Here is a 22,895-nt window from a genome sequence, read left to right on the forward strand (position 1 = left end):
GAGCTCTTAGGCCAGGAGTGGAAACATGTATCTCAAAGGCAAATATTGTTCATTTTGCCGTGTCAGGTTCAGGATAGACAATTTTAAAACCTCCTTGGTAGGATTAACAATTGGTCTTATATTTGCAAAACAATTTATTCTTTAAAATCTATTTACATTGCCATACAAAGTTACTATATTGCAACTGTCCTCATCTTCTCTCAGGAACCCTCCAGTGAGCCTTCCCTTATAATTGCCCGAGCAAGATTCCGGGCAAGAGCCAGTCTCAGCATCTCCACCTTGGTGGTCTCTATGTCGTCATCCTAAAGAGCAGAAAAGCAGTGTGAGGGGCAACAGGCAGCATTCCAGGAGAGCATGGAGCCATCTGAACCTATGATTACAGTTTAGACTGTGACCAGTATAGCATACTAAGTTTGGCTCTGCAGTGGGAAGACTTGCTCCTAAAAGTTGGTGTTACAGAACAGGCTAATAGCTAAAAGGCACATGAATTCATAAAGAGGCTAATGTTTCGAGATTGCAGGATAATGGGAGGAAATCCCGAGACAGAAATCTTTCCCCACTTCAACACAGAATCATCTTCCCAGGAGTTAAAATGACCTGCAGTCGCTGGGCATCAGGTTCACCACACTCTGGCCTCCCTGAGGCCAAGTCTTCCAGGCACCGCATCAGCTCATATGTCTGCTCTGCTGAAAAAATCACCTAGGGGAAAGAGGCTGCTTCACTCAGCTGCTCCACAGGCACAGCCTGTGTTAAGTCTAGGCACGGGTCCAAAGTCTTCGGGAAGAAATATCTGCGTACAGAGCCCTGGGCTGCTGGTATGCTCCTAAGTCTTACATCCATCCCTCTAGTGAGGCATCTTCCAGCTGTTCTGAAATGAATAGTGGATTGGTGCTCGAGCCTTGGACACGTACACACAGTACTAACTTAGGCGTAAACGAGCTTCTGTATGGCTACAGGACCCAGCTGAGGACCACCAAGGGCACAGAACAGATAGGTTAGATGTGACCAAGGGCACAGAACAGATAGGTTAGATGTGATCAAGTGTTACCTGTTTCTGTTCCAAAAGAGGAAGGGCATCTGTGAGCAGAGTCATCCAGAAAGAACGAGGTGCAATCTGAGAGGTCATGAGGGACAGCAGAAGAGAAGCAGCGTCACCAAAGCGCTTCTCCCCGTACAGTCTGTGGAACTCCCGGTACTTTCCTGTTGAGGGGTGTGAGTTCACCTCAAAATTCCTCTCTACTTACCTGATACTTAGAAAAGCTATCCTGGCTTTAAACTAGGAGAACTCCATATACCTGGAAATGTTTCTAGAACAGTTTCAAGTACACAAATAAATGAAATGTAGGATTCCAAGATTTTTATGAGCACCAGATCTGGGGAAGTGTCAGTAGTGCAGTAGATGGTGAGCGATCAGTTAGAGTGCTGGAAAGATGGTTCTGTTATCGTACCGACTCTTCTGGTACAGAAGGCATGAATCAATGCCCAACACCCACATGCCAGCTCACACCTGACCAACTCCAGTCCCAAGGGACCGTCCTCTAGCTTCTGCAAACACCAGGCCAATATGTGGCGAGCACCCATACACAAAACAGAAGTTTAAGAAGATTAAAATACTCCACGAATCCTGGTGATGTACATGAGGTAGAGGGAGACACTGATCTCTTCCTGCAGTGAACTGCCAGCTCACACAAGCAACAAAAAAATCTCTGCTGGAAGCATGATGGAAATTGGACATGGATACCATACCAAACTCTCCCAGGCTCATAATCCCAGCCTTGGGGAGGTAAGGCTAAAAGACTTCCCTGTGTGAGAGGCTAGCCTGGCCCACACAGGGATTTCCAGGGCAGCCAGAGAGGTACACAGTGCCACCCTGTCTTCAAAAATGAGTATGAAAGCCGGGCGTGGTGGCGCACGCCTTTAATCCCAGCACTCGGGAGGCAGAGGCAGGCGGATTTCTGAGTTCGAGGCCAGCCTGGTCTACAAAGTGAGTTCCAGGACAGCCAGGGCTATACAGAGAAACCCTGTCTCGAAAAATGAAAAAAAAAAAAAAAAAAAAGAGTATGAAGCCAGGCGTGGTGGCGCACGCCTTTAATCCCAGCACTCGGGAGGCAGAGGCAGGCGGATTTCTGAGTTCGAGGCCAGCCTGGTCTACAAAGTGAGTGCCAGGACAGCCAGGGCTACACAGAGAAACCCTGTCTCGAAAAACGAAAAAAAAAAAAAAAAAAAAAAAGAGTATGAAAAGTGTATATAAATTGTGTTTTTCATGCTATTTATTTCCCGAATTTTGGAATTAGGAAATAAAATGTTACCAAACTATGCAAAGGCTAACACATGCAAAGGCTGGCTGTCCTCCATCTCCCCAAGTGTCCACTCTGGAATACCCAGGGGAAAGAATGATGAGACTCACCCAGAAATGTCAGTCGATCACTGAGCATCATGGCTGATCCCAGATTGTCAATGAGATCCAAGTCAGAAAAGCAGCCTCTCTCACAGTAATCCCGGAGGAATCTGCAGGGCCCAACCCAAAGATGAGAGCAGCAATCCTAGGCCCTCCTCAAGCTCCAGCCAACCACAAAGCCTCACCTACCTGTCAGATACGAGTGTGGCAAAGGCAGCATCTTTGGCGCGGATGCTCCAGGAGAGTGCTGAGCCCAAGCGGTTATTACGAACAGCCTTCATGGCCAAGATCTTACAGATGCTTCTCACTTTTGCAGGAGAAAGGACAAAGGACAAAGGCTCACACTTTATAATCCTCCTGTGAAAAGCCCTGTGGGGACAGGCTCGGCCTTCCGACAGCCTCACTACAACCTAAAGTACTAAATCTACAACTAAGTGAGAAAACCAGAAACTTCCGTTTATTCCTTGTCTTTCGTTTGCTCATACCACAGATGACCCACTCACTAGACTGGCTTTCTGAGTGTTTGTCCTTGGGTGGCAAAAAAGGTCTTGGTTTTCCTCCACATTAATAGTTCCACCATTATCTGTCCTGAGGCCACACAAATCTCATCTTCCTTTTTAAGATCTTGAACACCATGTATAAGTGTGCAAGTGGTTCTCATTTAGCAGCAGTGGGAGGATGGCACAGAGCTGTTGACACCTATTCCTATCGCTGTGTGCTCCTGCCAAGCTTCCCCACTGGTCCAGGCTTTGCTGATAGCAACCTCCTACCTACATAGGACTCTCAGCTCTGACCACAGGCTCTGAGAACCTAAAGTCAAAGGGCCAGATTTTCCTGTTTCAAAGGCCAACCCCAGCAGGCTCTCCGGCCCTCCCTGATGTCTTGGCATGTACTGCACACTGTCTCTCCAGTATGCAGAAGCGAGCTGTCACAGAGTAAGCACTGTTCAGCCTAGGGATGCCCTGACAGCCCAGCAGACAGGTTGGGGGAAGTGCCTTATCACCTTGTTCAGTCATCTGCCGCTGCTCACAAATCCTCAGCACCTTCAAGGCTTTCTGCTCTGTGTTGAGAGGAATCCGCTCAATGTGCAGCTCCAAGGAAACTCGGCCTAGCTCTGGGCAGTAATCAAAGTAGTCCACCCCCAGCTGCCACAGGCTACGGTGGAAGGAATGCAGAGAGTGAGGGGCTACCTGGTTGCCCTATGGCTCTGGGCATTGCCACCTGATGCTCATCCTCCTCAGCCCTCTGAACCAGAACAGAGCAGTGAGGCTTCCTCCTACCTGTGGTGAGCAAACAGTCCTGAGGCGTACTCCAGCAGGAGGAATTCTCTCATGTTAGAACCAAAACTGGGGAAAAAACAACAACACAGGACTGCAAGCCTGCCCACTTTGTGGCTCCTGCAGCCTACCTGCTCCTAGTCTACTGGCCACCCCCTCAAAGCCTGGTGATGTAAGAAAGGGTCAGTGCATCTGGCCAACTTACTAGAGATTGTGTGACTGGAGGAGTCTGCAGTGATCCAAAAGGTCTGTGAGGTGAGCTACGAACCACCAGTTGCTCAGGGCGATGCTGAAAATCCAGACACCAAGGCAAAAAGGTCAGGGGAAGGGAAAGAAGACAATGTCACATGATTGAGAGGAGTCGGAAACCCACACATCCCGTGCTGTCAAAAGACTGGAAGAGGGGCTGGAGAGGTGGCTCAGTGGTTAAGAGCACTGGCTGCTCTTCCAGAAGTCCTGTGTTCAATTCCCAGCAACCACATGGTGGCTCACAACCCTCTGTAATGGGATCTGGTGCCCTCTTCTGGCCTGGAGGTATACATGCAGGCAGAATGCTTTATACAAAAATAAATCTGAAAGAAAGAAAGAAAGAAAGAAAGAAAGAAAGAAAGAAAGAAAGAAAGAAAGAAAGAAAGAAGACTAGATGGGTCGAACAGAGAAATGGCTGAGGGAAAAGGGACCTGAAGGCAAACATGACCACCTGAGTTTAATCCCCAGAACCCAGATAATAGAATCATTTCTCAAGAGTTCTTTTTAAATCTCTACTGGCAACAAAGGGGCACACACATGCGCACTCGCGCACGCACACACACAACTAAAACAAAACAGCCAAGTATGGCACACATGGAACCCGATTCCTAGAAAGGAAAGGCGTGGGCTTGGGGATTAGCGCAGTGGTAGAACCTGCTAAATGATCTCTCATGCCCTTTAGACATTTTCTTTTTTTTTCCTTTCTTTTTTTTTTGGATTTTTTCAAGACAGGGTTTCTCTGTATAGCCCTGGCTGTCCTGGAACTCACTTTGTAGACCAGGCTGGCCTCGAACTCAGAAATCTGCCTGCCTCTGCCTCCCAAGTGCTGGGATTAAAGGCGTGCACCACCACACCCAGCTACCCTTGAACTTTTGGTGTAGTGGAGGCTGGCCTTTGAACTCCTGATCCTTCAGTCCTCAGCCTTGCAGGAGGTAGGATTATTATAAACATGAGCTACCGAGCCTTGCTATTCCCTATCAATGTCATTTCCTGCAATGCTGGTTTGAATATCCATGTAATGGAAACAAGGATAAATAAGGCAGCTCTCACACTCCAGTGAAATGGCCAATTCCTTAGAAGCCATTATCTGTTTGCACACAGTCAGACAGGAGTACTGGGTAGTCCTAACTGTGGCTCTGAGAGCAGTACTAGATAGACAGGCCTGTAGGAGGTGAGAATGAGTCCTTCCTCACAAATAAAATGCAGGAAAGTTACAAAGGAGCTTAATAGGCTATGCCCCCAGTCTCTCCCTTTCCACCAATTGAGGCAGAGCATTCCTCCCCTGCCTGCCTCCACAGTGAATTCCTTTACAGTAAGCGGTGGCATGAGACTGTCTCACAAAACCAACAATGTGTTATCACTAAAGCAGGGCACAACCATCTCAAGATTTTTCACCTTTGCTTTAGACTTCCAGTCTCTAGAACAGTGAGAAAACAAGTTTCTCTCCAACAGTAAGTACAAACCAGCAGACCTACAGGAATGCAGCTAGAAAGGCAGGCAGTGCTGCCCACCTGGCTACACAGTCAGTAGGACCAAGCTAGCCCAAAACACAAACCATGCTGGGGAGATGGCTGGTGCATAAGGATGCTTGCCCTACAAGCATAAGGGACCCCACCAGATCCTAGAGCTTGCTAACCAACCAGAGACAGTAAGCTGCTGGCTCAGTACGTCAATGTCAAGGCAATAGAGCTTGGCCTAGAGCTGAGGCTCTCACAATGCACACTAACCACCACACACAGAGTGCACACACTCATATAAACAAACCAGTGAAACAAGCCCTCACATAAAAAGGAACAAAGCCCAGGAAAGAAAGTGAAAGGAAAGCTCAGAAGAACAAGCAGTGTGGAGTGAATGAGATGGTTACAGAGTTTAATGACGGAACTGGACCCACGCCATCTTTTAGTAGATGTTTTCCTTATTTGCATTTCAAATGTTATCCCCTTTCCTAGTCTCCCCTCCAAAAACCCCCTATCCCGTCCCTCCTCAGCCTGGTCTACATAGAAAGTTCTAGGACAGTCAGAGGTACATAGAGAGACCAAGTCAAAAAAAGTGAAAATGAGGGGTATCCTACCTGCACTCTTTGATCACCTGGTGAATGTCGAACTCAAAGGCCGCCATCAAGATGTTGTCCAGTGGTTCTGGACTGCTCTCGCCTCCAAGAAACATGTCTAGGCTGGACTGTGGCAAAGGGAATACCGAGTCAGTGTCAAGACAGCAGCAGAGACTTGAGGGGGAGGGGAGGTCAAGACTGCTGCGTGGGCGTCTAAAAAGGAGCCCCTTCCCAAAGGACTGAAGTGAAAGAGCCTTCCTGATGCACGGAGGCCACACACTGTCACTATGTCACCTGGGCATAGAAGTGCAGGTCAATGGGCTTCACTGTGGGGTTAGAGTACAGCAGCCTCGTCACTAAGAAATGGTACCAGTTGCTCAGAAGCTCCTTCTGCTCCAACAAGGCGGCCTCATCGCCCAGCATGATCTGAGGAGAGACGTCGTCTCAGCTCCATCCACACGGGCAGATCCCCTAGGACTCATCTGGGGCCATCGGTCTCAATAAGACAAGAAGTTCCCTCTCTCACAGCCAAATGACTGAACAGCTCTCTCCAAGGAGAAGCCAGCTCCTTGATGCCTGGGATGCCAGGGTCCCGAGGAAGGTCCCCAGCCCTGACCTGACCCATCCACACCTTGCAGAGAGACTCCAGACGGGGGTTGGCTGCAAATGTGTTGTCTTGCAAGTGTCTTTCACACTCCTCACGCCAGTGCTGCCACTTCAGCTCCAACTCTGTCAGTGTCTGAGTGTTGCCAGGCTGGGGGAGAGGTTGGCTGTGAAACTCTCAGCTGCCCAAACCTACATGCTCTCTGATCCCTACCTCCCAAGACCAGGTAGGCAAGGCAGCTCCCACATACGCTGAGAATGGGCATTGTCCTCATCAGGTCCCCAAGGACACGGCACATGCCTGCACAAGAGGGGTTGGCATCAGCTTCTTTGGCTAGCATCTGCCGTGCCTCATCGAGCCGGCCCTGAAGCACCAGGACAGTCACCTGCAGAGAGAGGTGGGACCATGAGCCGCAGCACTGCAAGTGCTGACTTCTCCAGGCCGCCGGGACCCAGAGTCAGCAAGCACTCCTCCCTTCTAGCGCTGACTCCCAGACATGCCCTATGCTGGTTGGGTATGTCAGCTCATCACAGCCTATAGTCAGTCAGAGGGGCAGGAACCTCAACTTAAAAAGTCTCAATAAGCTCAGGCTGTACACAAGCCCGAAGAGCATTTTCTTTCTTTCTTTTTTTTTTTAATAATTTTTTTTTTTTTTTTTTTTTTTTTTTTAGTTTTTCGAGACAGGGTTTCTCTGTATAGCCCTGGCTGTCCTGGAACTCACTTTGTAGACCAGGCTGGCCTCGAACTCAGAAATCCGCCTGCCTCTGCCTCCCGAGTGCTGGGATTAAAGGTGTGTGCCACCACGCCCGGCTTAAATAATATTTTTTTATTAAATATTTTCTTAATATACATTTCATCTGCTATCCCGAAAGTGCCCTATACCCTCCCGCCACCCTACTCCCCTACCCACCCACTCCCACTTCTTGGACCTGGTGTTTCCCCTGTACTGGGGCATAAAAAGTTTGCAAGACCAAAGGGCCTCTCTTCCCAGTGATGGCCGACCAGGCCATCTTCTGCTACATATGCAGCTAGAGACACGAGCTCTGGGGGTACTGGTTAGTTCATATTGTTGTTCCATCTATCAGGTTGCAGACCCCTTCAGCTCCTTGGGTACTTTCTCTAGCTCCTCCATTGGGGGCCCTGTGTTCCATCTTATAGATGACTGTGAGCATCCACTTCTGTATTTGCCAGGCACTGGCATAGCCTCATACGAGACAGCTATACCAGGGTCCCTTCAGCAAAATTTTGCTGGCATATGCAATAGTGCCTGGGTTTGGTGGCTGATTATGGGATGGATCCCCGGGTGGGGTAGTCTCTGGATAGTCCATCCTTTCATCTTAGCTCCAAACTTTGTCTCTGTAACTCTTTCATGGGTATTTTGTTCTCTATTCTAAGGAGGAATGAAGTATCCACCCATTGGTCTTCCTTCTTCTTGATTGTCTTGTGTTTTGCAAATTGTATCTTGGGTGTTCTATGTTTCTGGGCTAATATCCACTTATCAGTGAGTGCATATCTAATGACTTCTTTTGTGATTGGGTTACCTCACTAAGGATGATATCCTCCAGATACATCCATTTGTCCAAGAATTTCATAAATCCATTGCTTTTAATAGCTGAGTAGTACTCCATTATGTAAATGTACCACATTTTCTGTATCCATTCTTCTGTTGAGGGGCATCTGGGTTCTTTCCAGCTTCTGGCTATTATAAATAAGGCTGCTATGAACATAGTGGAGCATGTGTTCTTATTACCAGTTGGAACTTCTGGGTATATGCCCAGGAGAGATATTGCTGGATCTTCCAGTAGTATTATGTCCAATTTTCTGAGGAACCTCCAGACTGACTTCCAGAGTGGTTGTACAAGCTTGCAATCCCACCAACAATGGAGGAGTGTTCCTCTTTCTCCACATCCTCGCCAGCATCTGCTGTCACCTGAATTTTTTATCCTAGCCATTCTGACTGGTGTGAGGTGAAATCTCAAGGTTGTTTTGATTTGCATTTCCCTGATGACTAAGGATGTTGAACATTTTTTCAGGTGTCTCTCAGCCATTCAGTATTCCTCAGTTGAGAATTCTTTGTTTAGCTCTGTACCCCATTTTTAATGGGGTTATTTGAATTTCTGGAGTCCAGCTTCTTGAGCTCTTTGTATATATTGGATATTAGTCCCCTATCAGATTTAGGATTGGTAAAAATCCTTTCCCAATCTGTTGGTGGCCTTTTTGTCTTATTGACAGTATCTTTTGCCTTACAGAATCTTTGCAATTTTTTGAGGTCCCATTTGTCAATTCTTGATCTTACAGCACACGCCATTGCTGTTCTGTTCAGGAATTTTTCCCCTGTGCCCATATCTTCGAGGCTTTCCCCCCTTTCTTCTCTATTAATTTCAGTGTCTCTGGTTTTATGTGGAGGTCTCTGATCCACTTAGACTTGAGCTTTGTACAAGGAGATAAGAACGGATCAATTTGCATTCTTCTACATGATAACCGCCAGTTGTGCCAGCACCATTTGTTGAAAATGCTGTCTTTTTTCCACTGGATGGTTTTAGCTCCCTTGTCAAAGATCAAGTGACCATAGGTGTGTGGATTCATTTCTGGGTCTTCAATTCTATTCCATTGATCTACCTGTCTGTCACTGTACCAATACCATGCAGTTTTTATCACAATTGCTCCGTAGTACAGCTTGAGGTCAGGCATGGTGATTCCCCCAGAGGTTCTTTTATTGTTGAGAACAGTTTTTGCTATCCTAGGTTTTTTATTATTCCAGATGAATTTGCAAATTGCCCTTTCTATCTCAATGAAGAATTGAGTTGGAATTTTGATGGGGATTGCATTGAATCTGTAGATTGCTTTTGGCAGGATAGCCATTTTTATTATATTAATCCAGCTAATCCATGAGCATGAGAGATCTTTCCATCTTCTGAGATCTTCTTCAATTTTTTTCTTCAGAAACTTGAAATTCTTATCATACAGATCTTTCATTTCCTTAGTTAGAGTCACACCAAGGTATTTTATATTATTTGTGTCTATTGTGAAGGGTGTTGTTTCCCTTATTTCTTTCTCAGTCCGTTTATCCTTTGTGTAGAGAAAGGCCAGTGATTTGTTTGAGTTAAGATGGGAAAGCAAGAGGGAGACAAGTCAGGAAGAAGGGCTTCAATGGGAGAGAAAGAGGATGCGAGGGGACGGAGAAGGAAAATTACTAAAATTCTAGCCAGGTGATGACACTCACCTTTAATCCTGTGACTCAGGAGCCAGAGACAGGCAGATCTGCCTGGGAGGCCAGCCTGGTCTACAGGTAGTCCAGTTCTAGGATAGCCAGTGCTACACAGAGAAACCCTGTCTCAAACATACACACACACCCCAAAACAAAACCAAAAACCAAAAAGCAAATAAAAATTACTAAAATTCACTATTTAAAAAAAACATTTCTAGCTGGGTATGGTGGTGCCTGCCTTAAATCCCAGCACTCAGGAGGCAGATGCTGGTGGATCTCTATAAACTTGGGGCCAGCCTGGTCTACAGAGTGAGTTCCAGAATAGCTGAGGCTACACAGAGAAACCCTGTCTCCAAAAAAAAAAAAAGTTTTCTGTATGTAGGTAGGTAGGTGGGTAGGTAGCTGGGGAGGATGGGGAGGCACATGCATGTGAGGCCAGAGGAGCTGAACTTACAACCACACCAACTAAACTTGGTGCTTTGCAAGAGCAGCCAGTACATGCTCTTGATCGCTGAGCAATACATCCAACCCCCAAATTCATCATAGACACGGATAAAACTGCCAAGGGACTTTTCAATGGAGAAGAAGAGCTCAGGGCTGGGAGATGACTCAGTCAGGAAAGCTCAGGTCTTGCAAGCTCAAGGGCCCGAGCTCTAGCTGAAGACCAGCGGAAACATGTGAGTTGTGGAGTCCACAGCTGTCATCCCAGCAAGAGGCAAACAGGACTCAGAAGTCGGTACTGTCGTAATGTGAAGAGTGAGAATACTTCTCACTCAGGGCAATCAGAGTAAAATCCATAGAAACATTCAGGCTTAGATAAGTGTGTACAAAGCTCTGCTTTGAGCCCCACGGTGGGGGGACAATATCTGTTCATATATGTTTGGCCAGAAATATAGCTCAGTGGCAGAAAGTCCACCTTACACAGACAAAACCCAATTCTCTCTCTCTCTCTCTCTCTCTCTCTCTCTCTCTCTCTCTCTCTCTCTCTCTCTCTCTCTCTCTCTCCACCAGGTCCTGGTCATCCCCAGCATGACAGAAAACTCAAAATGGTGGCAAATGCGTGTAAGGAGAAAGATCAGAAACTCCAGCTCATGCTTGGCTCAATGGCAGTCAAGGCCATACAAGTTCCTGTATCAAAAAACAAAAAACCAAAACAAAACAAACTTAATCTCAGCAGTTAGGAGACAGAAGCAGGTGGATCTCTGTGGGTTCCAAGCCAGTCTGGTAGGACAGACAAGCCTACACAAAGAAACCCTGAATTAAAATACATAAATAAATTCAACAAAATAAGCCAACAAAATAACCAAAAAGATCCTTTCTCGCCTTGTGGTGCTGGAGATCTTGGTCTCCCAGATGCTATGTAGGCACTCACTACAATGCCACCTCAAGGCCCTTCCTCAGTGTGCCTCAGCCTTCCTAGTGCCCAGACCCTTTAACAGAGCTCACATTGTGCTAACTTCCAGCCATGGAATTATTTCGTTGCTACTGTCATGAATAGTAATGTAAGCACCTGAGATGCAAATCCCCTGGGAGCATGAGCCGCAGGTTGCGAACTGTTGCCCCGGAGCGTTCTCCTACCTCAGACCACTTATGCTCCTGTGCACCCCACCCCGTCAACCACTTGGTACCCTTATAACCTCTCTCCTCAGACCTACAAACAAAATCCTCCTGAAACGACGGCAAGTTTACCAAGCACCGCTCCCCATGCTAAATTAGTTTTAAACTGCTCTAGTGCACAGCAGAACAAGAGCGGCTGCCGTCCATGCACACTCACCAAGTTCCAGAAGCTTTCATGCTTGCTTGGGTTGTCACTGCCCAGGACATCTGCTGACAAACTGTCCACCTCGCACACGTGCAGTCGGACCCAGTCAAGAAGATGAAGGAGGAGAGGGCCAGCTGAGGAGAGACTCATGTCACACAAAAGAGCTCAGCTTCATCTGCGGCATCTCCACTCCACCCAAAGTACTGACACAGATGTGGATTTACAGCAGAGGACCTGACTGGACAGAGTGCTATTCCCTGCAACTAGGAAGGACAGGGGATGACAGGAACCCTGTGATGCTATGACAGAGCTAGCCTGGGCTAAGTGTGGCTACATGAAACAAACAAACAAATCGGGGTTACCTGGTGCTACTTCAATAAAAAGAATCTCACACAGGTTCCAAATGAGCTCCATGGCTGACAAAATGGAGACCTAGGGAAGAAATGGAGACTAGTTTTAACTGAATATATTACTGAAACTCGAATGCAAAGCAAAGACACCCAGTGCAGCCTGAGCCACAAACCCTACGTCACTGATGCTCCTGCAGCAGGATCCCCAGCAGGCAGCCCCGGAGAGGGTTTCAGATAGGGAGATGGTTGTAGGACTTCATAATTCTAACACTGGTGATTTTATTGTAATGGGAATAAGAAAAGTAAATTAGCACAGCACCCTGACGCTCTCGATGGATTGGAGGTTAAGAAGGCGCCTGATTCCAGTAAAAGGAAAAGAAAATTTTGAGAAGGTTTGTCAAAAAAAAAAAAAAGGTAAAACAAAATTGCAAAGTTGGAACCAGGACAGTAGGGACAGTGGCCCACACGCTTGTAAACCTGCCACTCAGCAAACCTAGGCAGGAGTACCCAGGGTCCCATGCCTGCCTAGCCCGTAATCCCAGCACTTGGAATGTAGGGGATCAGAACTTTCAGGCCTGCCAGGCTAGTCGTCAGTCAGTCGGTCGGTCGGTCAGTGGTCCATATCAAGGATGAAGCTTAGGAAAGAGGCTGAGTCCAGATGCTGAAGATCTCAGCAGTAAGAGCACTGACTGCTCTAGCAAAAGACCTAGGCTGATTTCCAACACCTAATCGGTAGCTAACAACTATGTTACTCCAGTTCCAGAGGGTCTGACACCTGCCTCTGACCTCTGCAAGAACACACATACACAATGCACAAACATGAAGGCAAAACACCCATACACATAAAATAAAAATTAAATCTAAAAAGGAAAAAAAAAATCAAAGACCACAACCAGGTATATGGTAGCTCACACTGTAAACCCAGCATTCAGGCTTCTACAACAGAAAGATCAACACAAGACTGTGGCCAGCTTGGGCTGTAGAATGAGACCCTGTCTCAGAAACAACAGAGAGCAAGAGAGATGGCTTCACAGTCAATGACTCTGCCGTGCACACATGAGGAGCACAGTTTGGATCATAGCACACAGATAACAAGCTGGAGACCTGAGCACATCTGAGGCCTCAGCTACAAAGGGAACAGAAAGGAGGGTCACTGCAGCTTGCTGGTGTCCAACATAGCCAAAATAACACAACTCCCAGGATCAAGGAGAAAGAAAGAGAATGAGCAGAGCGAGTGGACATTCAACACCTTCTGTCCTCTACATGCATGCACAGGTACGCTTGTACATACATACACACAATAAAAACCATTTTAAAAAGGTGACATGTCAGCCGAGGGCATAGCTCAGCAACAGTGTGCATACTTAGCACAGCTACAACCCTGGAACCAAGACCAGGCACTGCAGCAACGGAAAAAGCAAAACCCAACCTAAGATGCTTTAGGAAGACGGACGTCCCCCACCCCATCACCCTCCGTCAGCTCGGCCGTCATCACCCCTTGTTCGAGGGGGAGAGCATACCGTGCCCATCAGAGACGGCCTATTTTCCCTGGTCATGAGGTAGAAAAGCTCTGGGGTCTCACTGAGCAAAGAGTCCTAGACGTCGCCTTCTAGTGCTGCTGAATTGTAACCACATGTGGCTTGAGTTCACGAGACCAAGCAGTAGTCCTAGAAGCTCAGTTCTCCATCTCAGCTGACAACTCACAAACACCATGTGTTAGGACATCTTCTCCACAAGCAATGAAAACCCCGAGTTCCCATGGGCTAAAACCTTGGAGGGATGACCAACACTTTCAAAGCCATACTTGCCATCCCAAAGAGCTGCTGATCTACCTGAAAAGGAGAGCCCTCCTGCCACAAGGACCACAAAGCCACCACCCTACGCACTAATGCGGTGTTGCCAATACAAGGAAAGCAGCTACCCCTTACCTGGCTGCTGAACTGCCGGCCACTGGCTGGATCTTTAGCAGCAACTAGCAGAATACAAAACACCTTAAGTCAATCAACCTGCACTGATTGTAGCTGATCTCCTAAGCCCTCAGAAGCCCCACATGGCTTTTGCCTTTGTTTCTTTTACCACCCACCCATTTTCATGTGAAACACTTATGGATCACACATTAAAACAAGGCCCTATTATGAACTGCACAGCAGCCTTCTTAAAGGCCTCTGGAGAAAACAGCACCAGATAACGTACTTCAAATACACACAGGGTCCTTACTTGCAACCTGATGCATTTCTTCCATACAGGCCCGTATGACTGAACGGTAATTTTTACTCACTCGAACCAATCTACAAAAAAATGAAATGACATACAAGATGACATGGAACCGTATCTTGATGCTAGAAAGAGAGAAATCAAAAGACAGGAGACGGCTGCAACACCAATTCCAGGAGCTCTGAGTGCTCTGGCCTCCAGTACATATAAATTCATGTGGTCACACCATACCACACAACAAACAAACAGCTTTGTCACAGTGGTTTTAAAAGTGCATACTACTGTTGGAAAGGACCAGAGTTCAGTACCCAGCACCCATATCAGATGGCTCACAACTGGCTGTAACTCTGGTTCTAAGAAACCCAATGTCATCTTCTGATTCCCACAGGTGCCTGCACCAATATGCACCTACACATACATAGTTAAAAATAAAATAAGTCTAGACTGCAAAGACAGCTCAGGTTAAAAGCACTATTGTTGTAATCAAGCCTGTGGCATATTTTCTCAGTTGATAACTGATATGGGAGGCGCCGTCCGAAGCTGGCGGTCCTGGCTGCTGTAAGAAAGCAGACCGAGCAAGCCACGGCAGTACGGCAGTGTGCAGTACTCCTCCACGGCTTCTGCATCAATTTCTGCTAAAATTCAGTGTCTGGTAGTCATGTCTGTAACCCTGAGCTTGAGAAGTAGAGGCAAGAGGACCAGAAACTCAAGAATACACACGTATTTGAGCATATACATAGCCTGGGCTAAAGAAGTCAGCGGAGTGCATCCCAGTTTCCCCCTCATCTACTTACTGAGCTCAAGCAACGAGCGCACCAAAAAAAGAAAGAGTGAATAATAGGAAAGAAAAAAAACAAACCGTAGCCTGGAGGGCTGGCCCAGTATCATGGCTCAGCAGCTAGGCACTCAAAGGAAGCTCGAGCTCCGCTAGCCCAAAAGGAAGCAAAAAAACAAATCCTGATTCCTTTTCAAAAACACAAGCTTGAGAATCAATTCTTTCTTTCCATTTGCCTTGTCTGCTGACGCCTGTATTTCTTTCATATTGAGACAGGATCTGGCTTCTGCAGCTCTGGGTGGTCTGGAACTCACTCCGCTGACTACCAGCTCTTAAAGATCTGTCAGCCTCGTTTTTAACTCTTCCAAGAGTGAGCTAATTCAAGGGCTTCTCTGTATGAGTCTTCCTTTCATGATATTTATATTATTTTTATTTTGGTGGGTGGTGGTGTTCAAGGGACACATACAAATGAAGTAGGAATCCAAAACGAAGAGCTGATATATATATCAAGCCAGTAAGTCTCCCAACAGCATTTACACAACGCACAATTACACCCTAAGAAGAGACACAGGAGAACAGGAACCCCGAGGTGCCCCGGCACTCACAGGGTAGGGATGCCTCCCTCTCACGACTTCACCGCAGCCTCAGCACCCACCACTTACTGAGCTTTCCTGGACTTCCCCGACAGTTCTTCCTCAATTTTTTGCAGGCCAACAAAGATTCCATGGGATTCATTGAAGAGTTTTCTCAAAATTTGAGAGTAAACATCCACATCTTTCCGTATGATGTAGATGAAAGGGCAGCTCGGCACCTTCTCTGATTTGTCTGTAACAAAACAGGGAAAAAAAGTAACTCGACATCTACCATTTTCCCCAAAAGAGAAAAACATCCCAGTACTTCTAATTCTCTAATTACAAAGCCCGGCTGACCCTGGGGCACATGTCCACTTACTCCACTGGTGGGAATGAGACGGGAGGATTAAAACTCAAGGGAAGACTAGTGCGCACAGTCAGGCCAAGCAAACCAGGTTTACGCCAAAAGAAAAAAAGATTTGTCTTCATCTGGTCCGCGTAGGCTGAGATTATAATACAAGCAGGCAGTACAACACAGACTCTCCTTTTTTGGTGATATTGATGATCTAATTAAGGGCACTGCCCATGCTAAAGAAGTGATCACTGAGCCACTGAGTGATAGCCTACATCCTTGGTTTTTGAGAATGGGTCTGGCAACATATCCCAGGCAACTGGGAACTCTCTATTCCCCCATCCACTCTTCTGCACAGTAGAAAATCTAAGGTTGCAAGCGAGCGTTGCCTGAACCCAGCACTTTGCCTTCAGCTGAGGCAGTCTAACTCACTTCTTTGGGCTTGTTTTTGTTGGGTTTCTCAAGACAAGATTTCTCTGTGTAGCTCTGGTTGACCTAGAACTCATTCTGTAGATCAGGCAGGCTGTGAACTCACAGAACCACCTGCCTCTGTCTCCTGAGTGCTGGGATTAAAAGGTGTGCATCACCACACCTGGGCTATATGGCTCGTTTCTAAAGGTTAATTATAGGAAGGGGGCTGAAGAGATGGTTTGGCGTCTAAGACAACTGGCTGAAATGTCCTGCCTTTAATCCTAACACTCAGGAAGAAAGGGCAATTTCTGAGTTCAAAGCCAGCTTGGTCTAAACCCAGTACCAGGACAGCCAGGCTACACAGAGAAACCATCTCAAAAAACCAAAACCAAACAAGAAGTACACAGACAGCTCTTCCAAAAGACCTAAGTTCAACTCCCAACACCCTATATGGCAACTCACATAAATAGAGTTCTAGTTCCTAGAATCCAATCACCTCATTTGCCCTCTGCAGCACCAAGCACGGAGTGGCGCGCAGTTATGCATGTAGACAAGATGCCCATACACAGACTATCAAATTTAAAAATTACTTAATATCAAGTGTTGAACCACACACCTCAAGTCCCAGCACTCTGGAAGTCGAGGGAGGAAGATGTAGAAGTCAAACCTACACAAAGATTGCACAAAGACCAGCCCACTAGGATGACATAGGGGCAACTTGTCTCAAAAAGAGCAAAATAAACAAAGTTTCAAAAATAAAAATATTGCCAAATAACTCCAGTTTCCTGCCCCCGAGAGTCAACCAATGTGCCAAGACAGATGTGAACAAGAACTGCTTACCTGTTTGGTTGAAGGAAGTTTCACAGAGAAGCATCTCGCCGGGGCCCCAGTCAAAACACATTTGCTTCTTCTTGGAATTCACACCTGGAATCCACTAGTAAAACATAAGGAGGCACAGGAGCTGTTAGCCCTACAAAGGGTTTTCTGTCCATTCAACTTCCAAGTGTAACTGCGGACACCATAGACCAGGCGAACAGCCTAGGTGGCATCCACTGATGCTGTGCACATATCCAGACGTTTACACACTTAAAAAACATTTTCTAGGTGCAAGAGGAATAGAATACAACGCGACAGAAACTAGTCTATAGTCTCCCGTGAGAACAAATTATGCATTTATTAAGCCTCGGACTAGGACAGCAGGACAGGGAAAGGCCAACTCAGCCTTTGGAGTGACCAAGTGGGGCTTACACCAACCTCATTCTAACACCCAAGGGGCAAAACTAGAGAAGCAGAAAGGTTATAAAAACAAGGGTGATGCAGTGGGGTTTCCGCGAGCCGGCCAGTATTCACAGGACCTAAGGACCACTATAGCCATAACCTAGTTCCCAGTTAACCTGACATTCGGGATGGTGGCAACTGTGTCCAGGGAAGAAGCGTGCGTCCCGCATGTAGGGAGGCAGCATGAAATGACCAAAGTAACATAACCCTCACAATGCAACAAGCCAAGCCACTCCACTCCCGGCGCCCTTACAGTTACTGCGGGCTCGCAGTCGAGCTCCTCCATAGCGCCGTGCCCCCCGCGGCTGGGACCCCGCCGCGCGGCCGCTTCTCTCCGCTCAGGCCTCCCGCTCACAGCCAGCTGCCAAAGAGGACCCCCTCGGGGGCGGCTTGTGCAGCGCCTGCACACCTTAGCGCAACAGATCCCTTCGTCTTAGCCAAACCTAGCCCTCTGAAGCCTTTCACACGTGTTCCACTATCCTAACCTAAACAACACATCATGAAAACGGCTCCAGGGGCCACGTGTCCTCACGGAATGTTCCCAGTAGATCAGGCGGCACCGCAGACAGTCCCTCACTAGGCGAGGGAAAGGCCCCCGGAGATGGCGGGAGAGGCAGTGGCTGGGAGGGTTGCGCATGCGCAGAAGCGTGCTGGCGCATCTATCCCGATTGGAGCTACTCCGCCTCTGTAATACTACTTTATCTCTTAGCGGTAGTTGTGATCCCTCCCTCCTGGTCTATGTTATTAGAATATTCTCAGTCGCTTTTCCGAACTCCGACCACTATAATGCGCTTATTTTGGAATTAGTCTCGGACACATGACATCCCTAAACAACGGGACTTCCTCAACCTTTTATGCACTGGCAACTTTTCTTTCTTTAGGATTATTCTGAACTATTTCTACCTTAAATTGGTGGTCATACAAGACTTGGAAGTAGGGCATAGTAACATAAGCCGGAAGATGCAGCACTTGGGAAGTAGAGACTGAAAAATCGGGAGTTCAGAACCAGCCTTAGCTACATGGCAAGGTTGAGCTCGCATCTGGGCTGAGACCCAGACTCAAAAACCAAACTCCCACAAGTCATTAAGGAAATAAAGAAAAACCTTTCTGTCAAATTTTTATCCAAATCCTAATCATCAGTGATTTAGGGAGCTAGAGTGGTTAAGAGCATACGCTGTTCTTCCCAGGGAACTTGGATCAGTTCAAAGCACTCACATACATGTGGAACAGTCCCAGGCAATCTGATGCCCTCTTCTGGCCTCTGTGGAACCAGGCACACATGTAGTACATAGACATACACAAAACACCAGTATACATACAATAAAATAAATTTTATAATTAACTTTTTAAAAAAGATTGCATGTATGTGAGTAAACTGTCACTGTCTTCAGACACACCAGCAGAGGGCATCAGATCCCATTGCAGATGGTTGTGAGCCACCATGTGGTTGCTGGGAATTGAAATCAGGACCTCTGGAAGAGCAGTCAGTGCTCTTAACTGCTGAGCCACCTCACCAGCCCTTAGTCTGTCTGTCTTTCTTTCTTTTTTTGTTTGTTTGTTTTTCTTCTGTTTTTGATTTTGTTTTTTTTTGTTTGTTTGTTTTGTTTTGTTTTTCCATACAGGGTTTCTCTGTATAGCCCTATGCCTTCCTAGTGTTGGGATTAAAGGCGTGTGCCACCACACCCGGCAAGCCCTTAGTTTTTCAAGACAGGGTTTCTCTTTGTAGCTTTGGCTGTCTTAGAACCTAATCTGTAGACCAAGCTGGCCTCAAAGTCAGAGATCTCTCTGCCTCTGCCTCTGGAGTGCTGGGGTTACAGACTTGTGCTACCACCACCCAGTGACAATATTTATTTATTTATTTATTTATTAAAATTATTTATTTTATGTATGTGAGTACACTGTCTTGAGAACACCAGAAGAGGACATCAAATTCCTTTACAGATTATTGTGAGCCACCATGTGGTTGCTGGGATTTGAAGTCAGGACATCTAGAAGAACAGTCAGTGCTTCTAACTGGTGAGCCATCTCTCCAGCCCCCTTGTTTTTATTTTTCTGTTCCTTGGTTTTTCCTATATGATGTCTGTGTGAGGATGTCAGAAGCCATGGATCTGGAGTTACAGACAGTTGTGAGCTGCCTTAAGAGTGCTGATGATTGAACCCTGGCCCTTTAGAAGAACAGCCTGTACTCATATGTGTTGAGCTATCTCTCTAGCCCCAAATATGTTTCTTTATTTTATGTATATGAGTACACTGTAGCTATCTTCAGACATACCAAAAGACAGCATCAGATCCCATTACAGATGGTTGTGAGCCACCATGTGGCTGCTGGGAATAGAACTCAATTCTCTGAAAGAACAGTCAATGCTTTTAACCACTAAGCTATCTCTCCAGCCCTACCAACGATATTTTTTAAGGAGAAAAGAAAAAAACTTAACATTTTCCCAAGTAAAAGTAGTGATTAAAGAAAGCCGGGCATGGTGGCGCACGCCTTTAATCCCAGCACTCGGGAAGCAGAGGCAGGCGGATTTCTGAGTTCAAGGCCAGCCTGGTCTACAGAGTGAGTTCCAGGACAGCCAGGGCTATACAGAGAAACCCTGTCTCGAAAAAACCAAAAAAAAAAAAAAAAAAAAAAAAAGAAAAACGAAAAAAAAAAAAAAAAAAAAAAACAAAAACAAAAAAAAAAAACTAGTGATTAGCTGAGCTTGGTAGCTCATGTTTCTAATCCCAGCATTTGGATCTCTGAGGTAGGATAATGAGTTCAAGGCCAGCCTGGGCTATATCACAGACCCTGTCTCCTCAACAAAATGTACCTATGATACCAGTAGCATAATTTGTAACAGAAGATGGTAAGACAACAGTCATTAGCCCAGCCCTCACTATGTAACCCAGACAAGCTTCAAACTTACACTTGTCCTCCTGTCTCAGCCTACAAAGCATTTCTTTGTCAGATATGATCTACTATGTCTGACTCTAAAATACTTCTGTTTTTTTTTCCCCTGGGGGAGGTATATTTGTGTGTATGTGTGTATGTGAGTATGTGTGTGTGTATATGTATTTTCATGTCTGCTAACTAGTAATATGTGAATGTGTGTATACAGGTACTGGTAGCCATTTATTTATTTATAGCAGTGCAGAGGCCAGAGGAAGACATTGGGGTCCTACACTATCCATGTCCCTAATTTTTTTTTTTTTTTTTGAGGCAGGGTTTCTCTGTGTAGCCCTGGCTGTCCTGGAACTCTGTAGACCAGGCTGGCCTTGAACTCCGAAATCCACCTGCCTCTGCCTCTCAAGTGCTGGGATTAAAGGCATGTGCCACCACTGCCCGGCTCCAACAATTATTTTTTTTGTTGTTTTATTTTATTTTTGTTTTTTCGAGACAGGGTTTCTCTGTATAAGCCCTGGCTGTCCTGGAACTCACTCTGTAGACCAGGCTGGCCTCGAACTCAGAAATCTGTCTGCTTCTGCCTCCCAAGTGCTGGGATCAAAGGCGTGTGCCACCACTGCCTGGCATGCTTGCCTGGTTCTTACAGACAAGAAGAAAGTATCAGGTCCCCTGGAACTGGAATTAGAGACACTTGGGAGCCTTCTGATGCAGGTGTACAGAAGTGAACCTGAGTCCTCTATAAGAGCAGCAATGTTCTCAGCATTGAGCCATCTCTCCAGGCTCAATGGTCACCAGCTCCTTTTTTTCCAGACAGGGTTTCTCTATATAGTTCTGACTGTCCACTGTCCAGGAACTCAGTGGGTAGGCCAAGTTGACCTTGAACTCACAGAGATCCACTTGCCTTTGGCTCCCTCTTACTGGAATTAAAGGTGTGGACTACCTCCCCAGTCTAATCTTGAACTCTGTTTCTTGAGGGGGGATTGGTTTTGGTGCTTGAAACAGGGTCTTTGGGGCTAGAGAGATGCTCTGTGGTTAAAAGCACATATTGAACTTCCTGAGGACCTGAGTTGGATCCCCTGCACATATGGCCATATGGCTTACAATTGCCTTTAACCACAACTCCTTGGGGATCTGACAGCTTGGACCTCTGTGGGTACTTGTACTTATGTGCATACACACACACACACACACACACACACACAGCATCACTAAAATGACAAGTGCTAGGCACAATGGCACAGGCCTTTGATCCCAGCACTTGGGAGGCAGAGGCAAACAGATCTCTGTGAGTTCAAGGCCAGCCTGGTCTACAAATCGAGTCCAGAACAGCCAGCTGGTTACACTCAGAAACCCTGACTTGAAAAACCAAGATAGATAGATAGATAGATAGGAAGGAAGGAAGGAAGGAAGGAAGGAAGGAAGGAAGGAAGGAAGGAAGAAAAAGACAAAAAAATGACACAGGATCTTTCTACATAACCTTAGCTGTCCTGGAACTCACTATGTAGAGAAGGCTGGCCTTGAACTCACAAAGATCCAGCTGCTTCTTCCTCCCCAGTGCTGGGATTGAAGGGGATGGACCTTGAATTCTTGATCACCCGCCGAACCTAGAAAGTCCTGGAATTACATTATGCAATCCACAGCCAGGTAGATTGTTTGACCACCATTCCCATTTTTGCTTAGTTTTAGATTTACATTATTTTATGTGTCTGAGTATTTTGCCTGCACATGTGATGTCTACTGTGTGTGTGCCTGGGGCCTTCCCAGACCCTAAGCAAATGTCAGATTCCCCAAAACTGGAGTTATAGATGGTATGAGCACTGAAACCAAACCCAGACCCTCCTCTAGAGCTACACTCTCAAAAACAAATACAGAACCAGCTCTCCAGCCTTCTTCTGTTTTGATTTTTGTTGTTGTTAATGTTATTTTTGTTTGTTTGTTTGTTTTTCTGACTCTGTGGAGCCCTGGCTGTCCTGGAACTCACTCTGTACACCAGGCTGGCCTTGAACTCAAAAATCCACCTGCCTCTGCCTCCCAAGTGCTGGAATTAAAAAGCACTGCCACCTTGCCAGCTTGTTCTTTATGGGGGCAGGGAGAGCATGTATGTGCCACATTGCATATGTGGATGTCCAAGGGCAGTTTTGGGGGGTCATTTCTCTCCTAACACCTGGGTCTTGGGGCTCTAACTCAGCTTTGGCAGCAAATGTCTTTACCCTCTGAACCATCTTGCCAACATTTCTTTCTATTTTAAGACAAAGTTCTTCTAAGAAGCCCAGGCTAGCCTGAAAGTTGTAGCTGGCCTCATGGCCCTGCCTCCCAAGTCCAGGGATCACTTGTATATGCCACCATATGTATCCAGCCAATGAATACGTGGCTTAACCATTGCTATTTGAAGAGCTGAAATGAGAGCTCAGCAGCCAAGAGCACATACTGTTCTTCCAGAGAACCAAAGATGGGTTCCCAACCCCCATGTTCCTCTGTAACTCCAGCTTCCGTTCACCAGAAGAGTATTTT

The 22,895-nt window shown here is 46.5% G+C and overlaps 1 protein-coding gene across 1 annotated transcript; it reads right to left on the bottom strand.

The window, feature by feature from the left end:
• Positions 1-116: 116 nt before the first annotated feature.
• Nup85 (nucleoporin 85) lies at positions 117-17,856 on the bottom strand. The gene is made up of 19 exons (XM_021175895.2): positions 17,754-17,856; positions 17,063-17,156; positions 15,550-15,712; positions 14,116-14,186; positions 13,827-13,870; positions 11,911-11,980; positions 11,561-11,682; positions 6,829-6,963; positions 6,606-6,728; positions 6,269-6,400; positions 5,996-6,102; positions 3,881-3,964; positions 3,679-3,744; positions 3,402-3,553; positions 2,588-2,705; positions 2,408-2,508; positions 1,049-1,200; positions 598-699; positions 117-302 (listed from the first exon to the last, which is right to left on the bottom strand). The coding sequence occupies exons 1-19, from the start codon at positions 17,784-17,786 to the stop codon at positions 201-203; spliced, it is 1,971 nt and encodes a 656-aa protein (XP_021031554.1). The 5' UTR covers positions 17,787-17,856; the 3' UTR covers positions 117-200.
• Between the last annotated feature and the right edge of the window lie 5,039 nt (positions 17,857-22,895).

Source organism: Mus caroli, unplaced genomic scaffold (genome assembly GCF_978045245.1).
Source record: "Mus caroli unplaced genomic scaffold, Mus_caroli_1 scaffold_13, whole genome shotgun sequence".
In the NCBI taxonomy this organism is placed as follows: domain Eukaryota; kingdom Metazoa; phylum Chordata; class Mammalia; order Rodentia; family Muridae; genus Mus; species Mus caroli.

Bases quoted from the DNA above. Each gene is read 5' to 3' on its own strand.
- Nup85 (XM_021175895.2), bottom strand. From the start codon at position 17,786: ATGGAGGAGCTCGACTGCGAGCCCGCAGTAACT. The intron at 14,187-15,549 runs GTAAGTGGTGGG...ATTTTTTTGTAG, and splicing joins GGGAAGTCCAGGAAAGCTCA to ATTGGTTCGAGTGAGTAAAA. The intron at 11,683-11,910 runs GTAACCCCGATT...GTCTCTCCTCAG, and splicing joins TTTTATTGAAGTAGCACCAG to CTGGCCCTCTCCTCCTTCAT.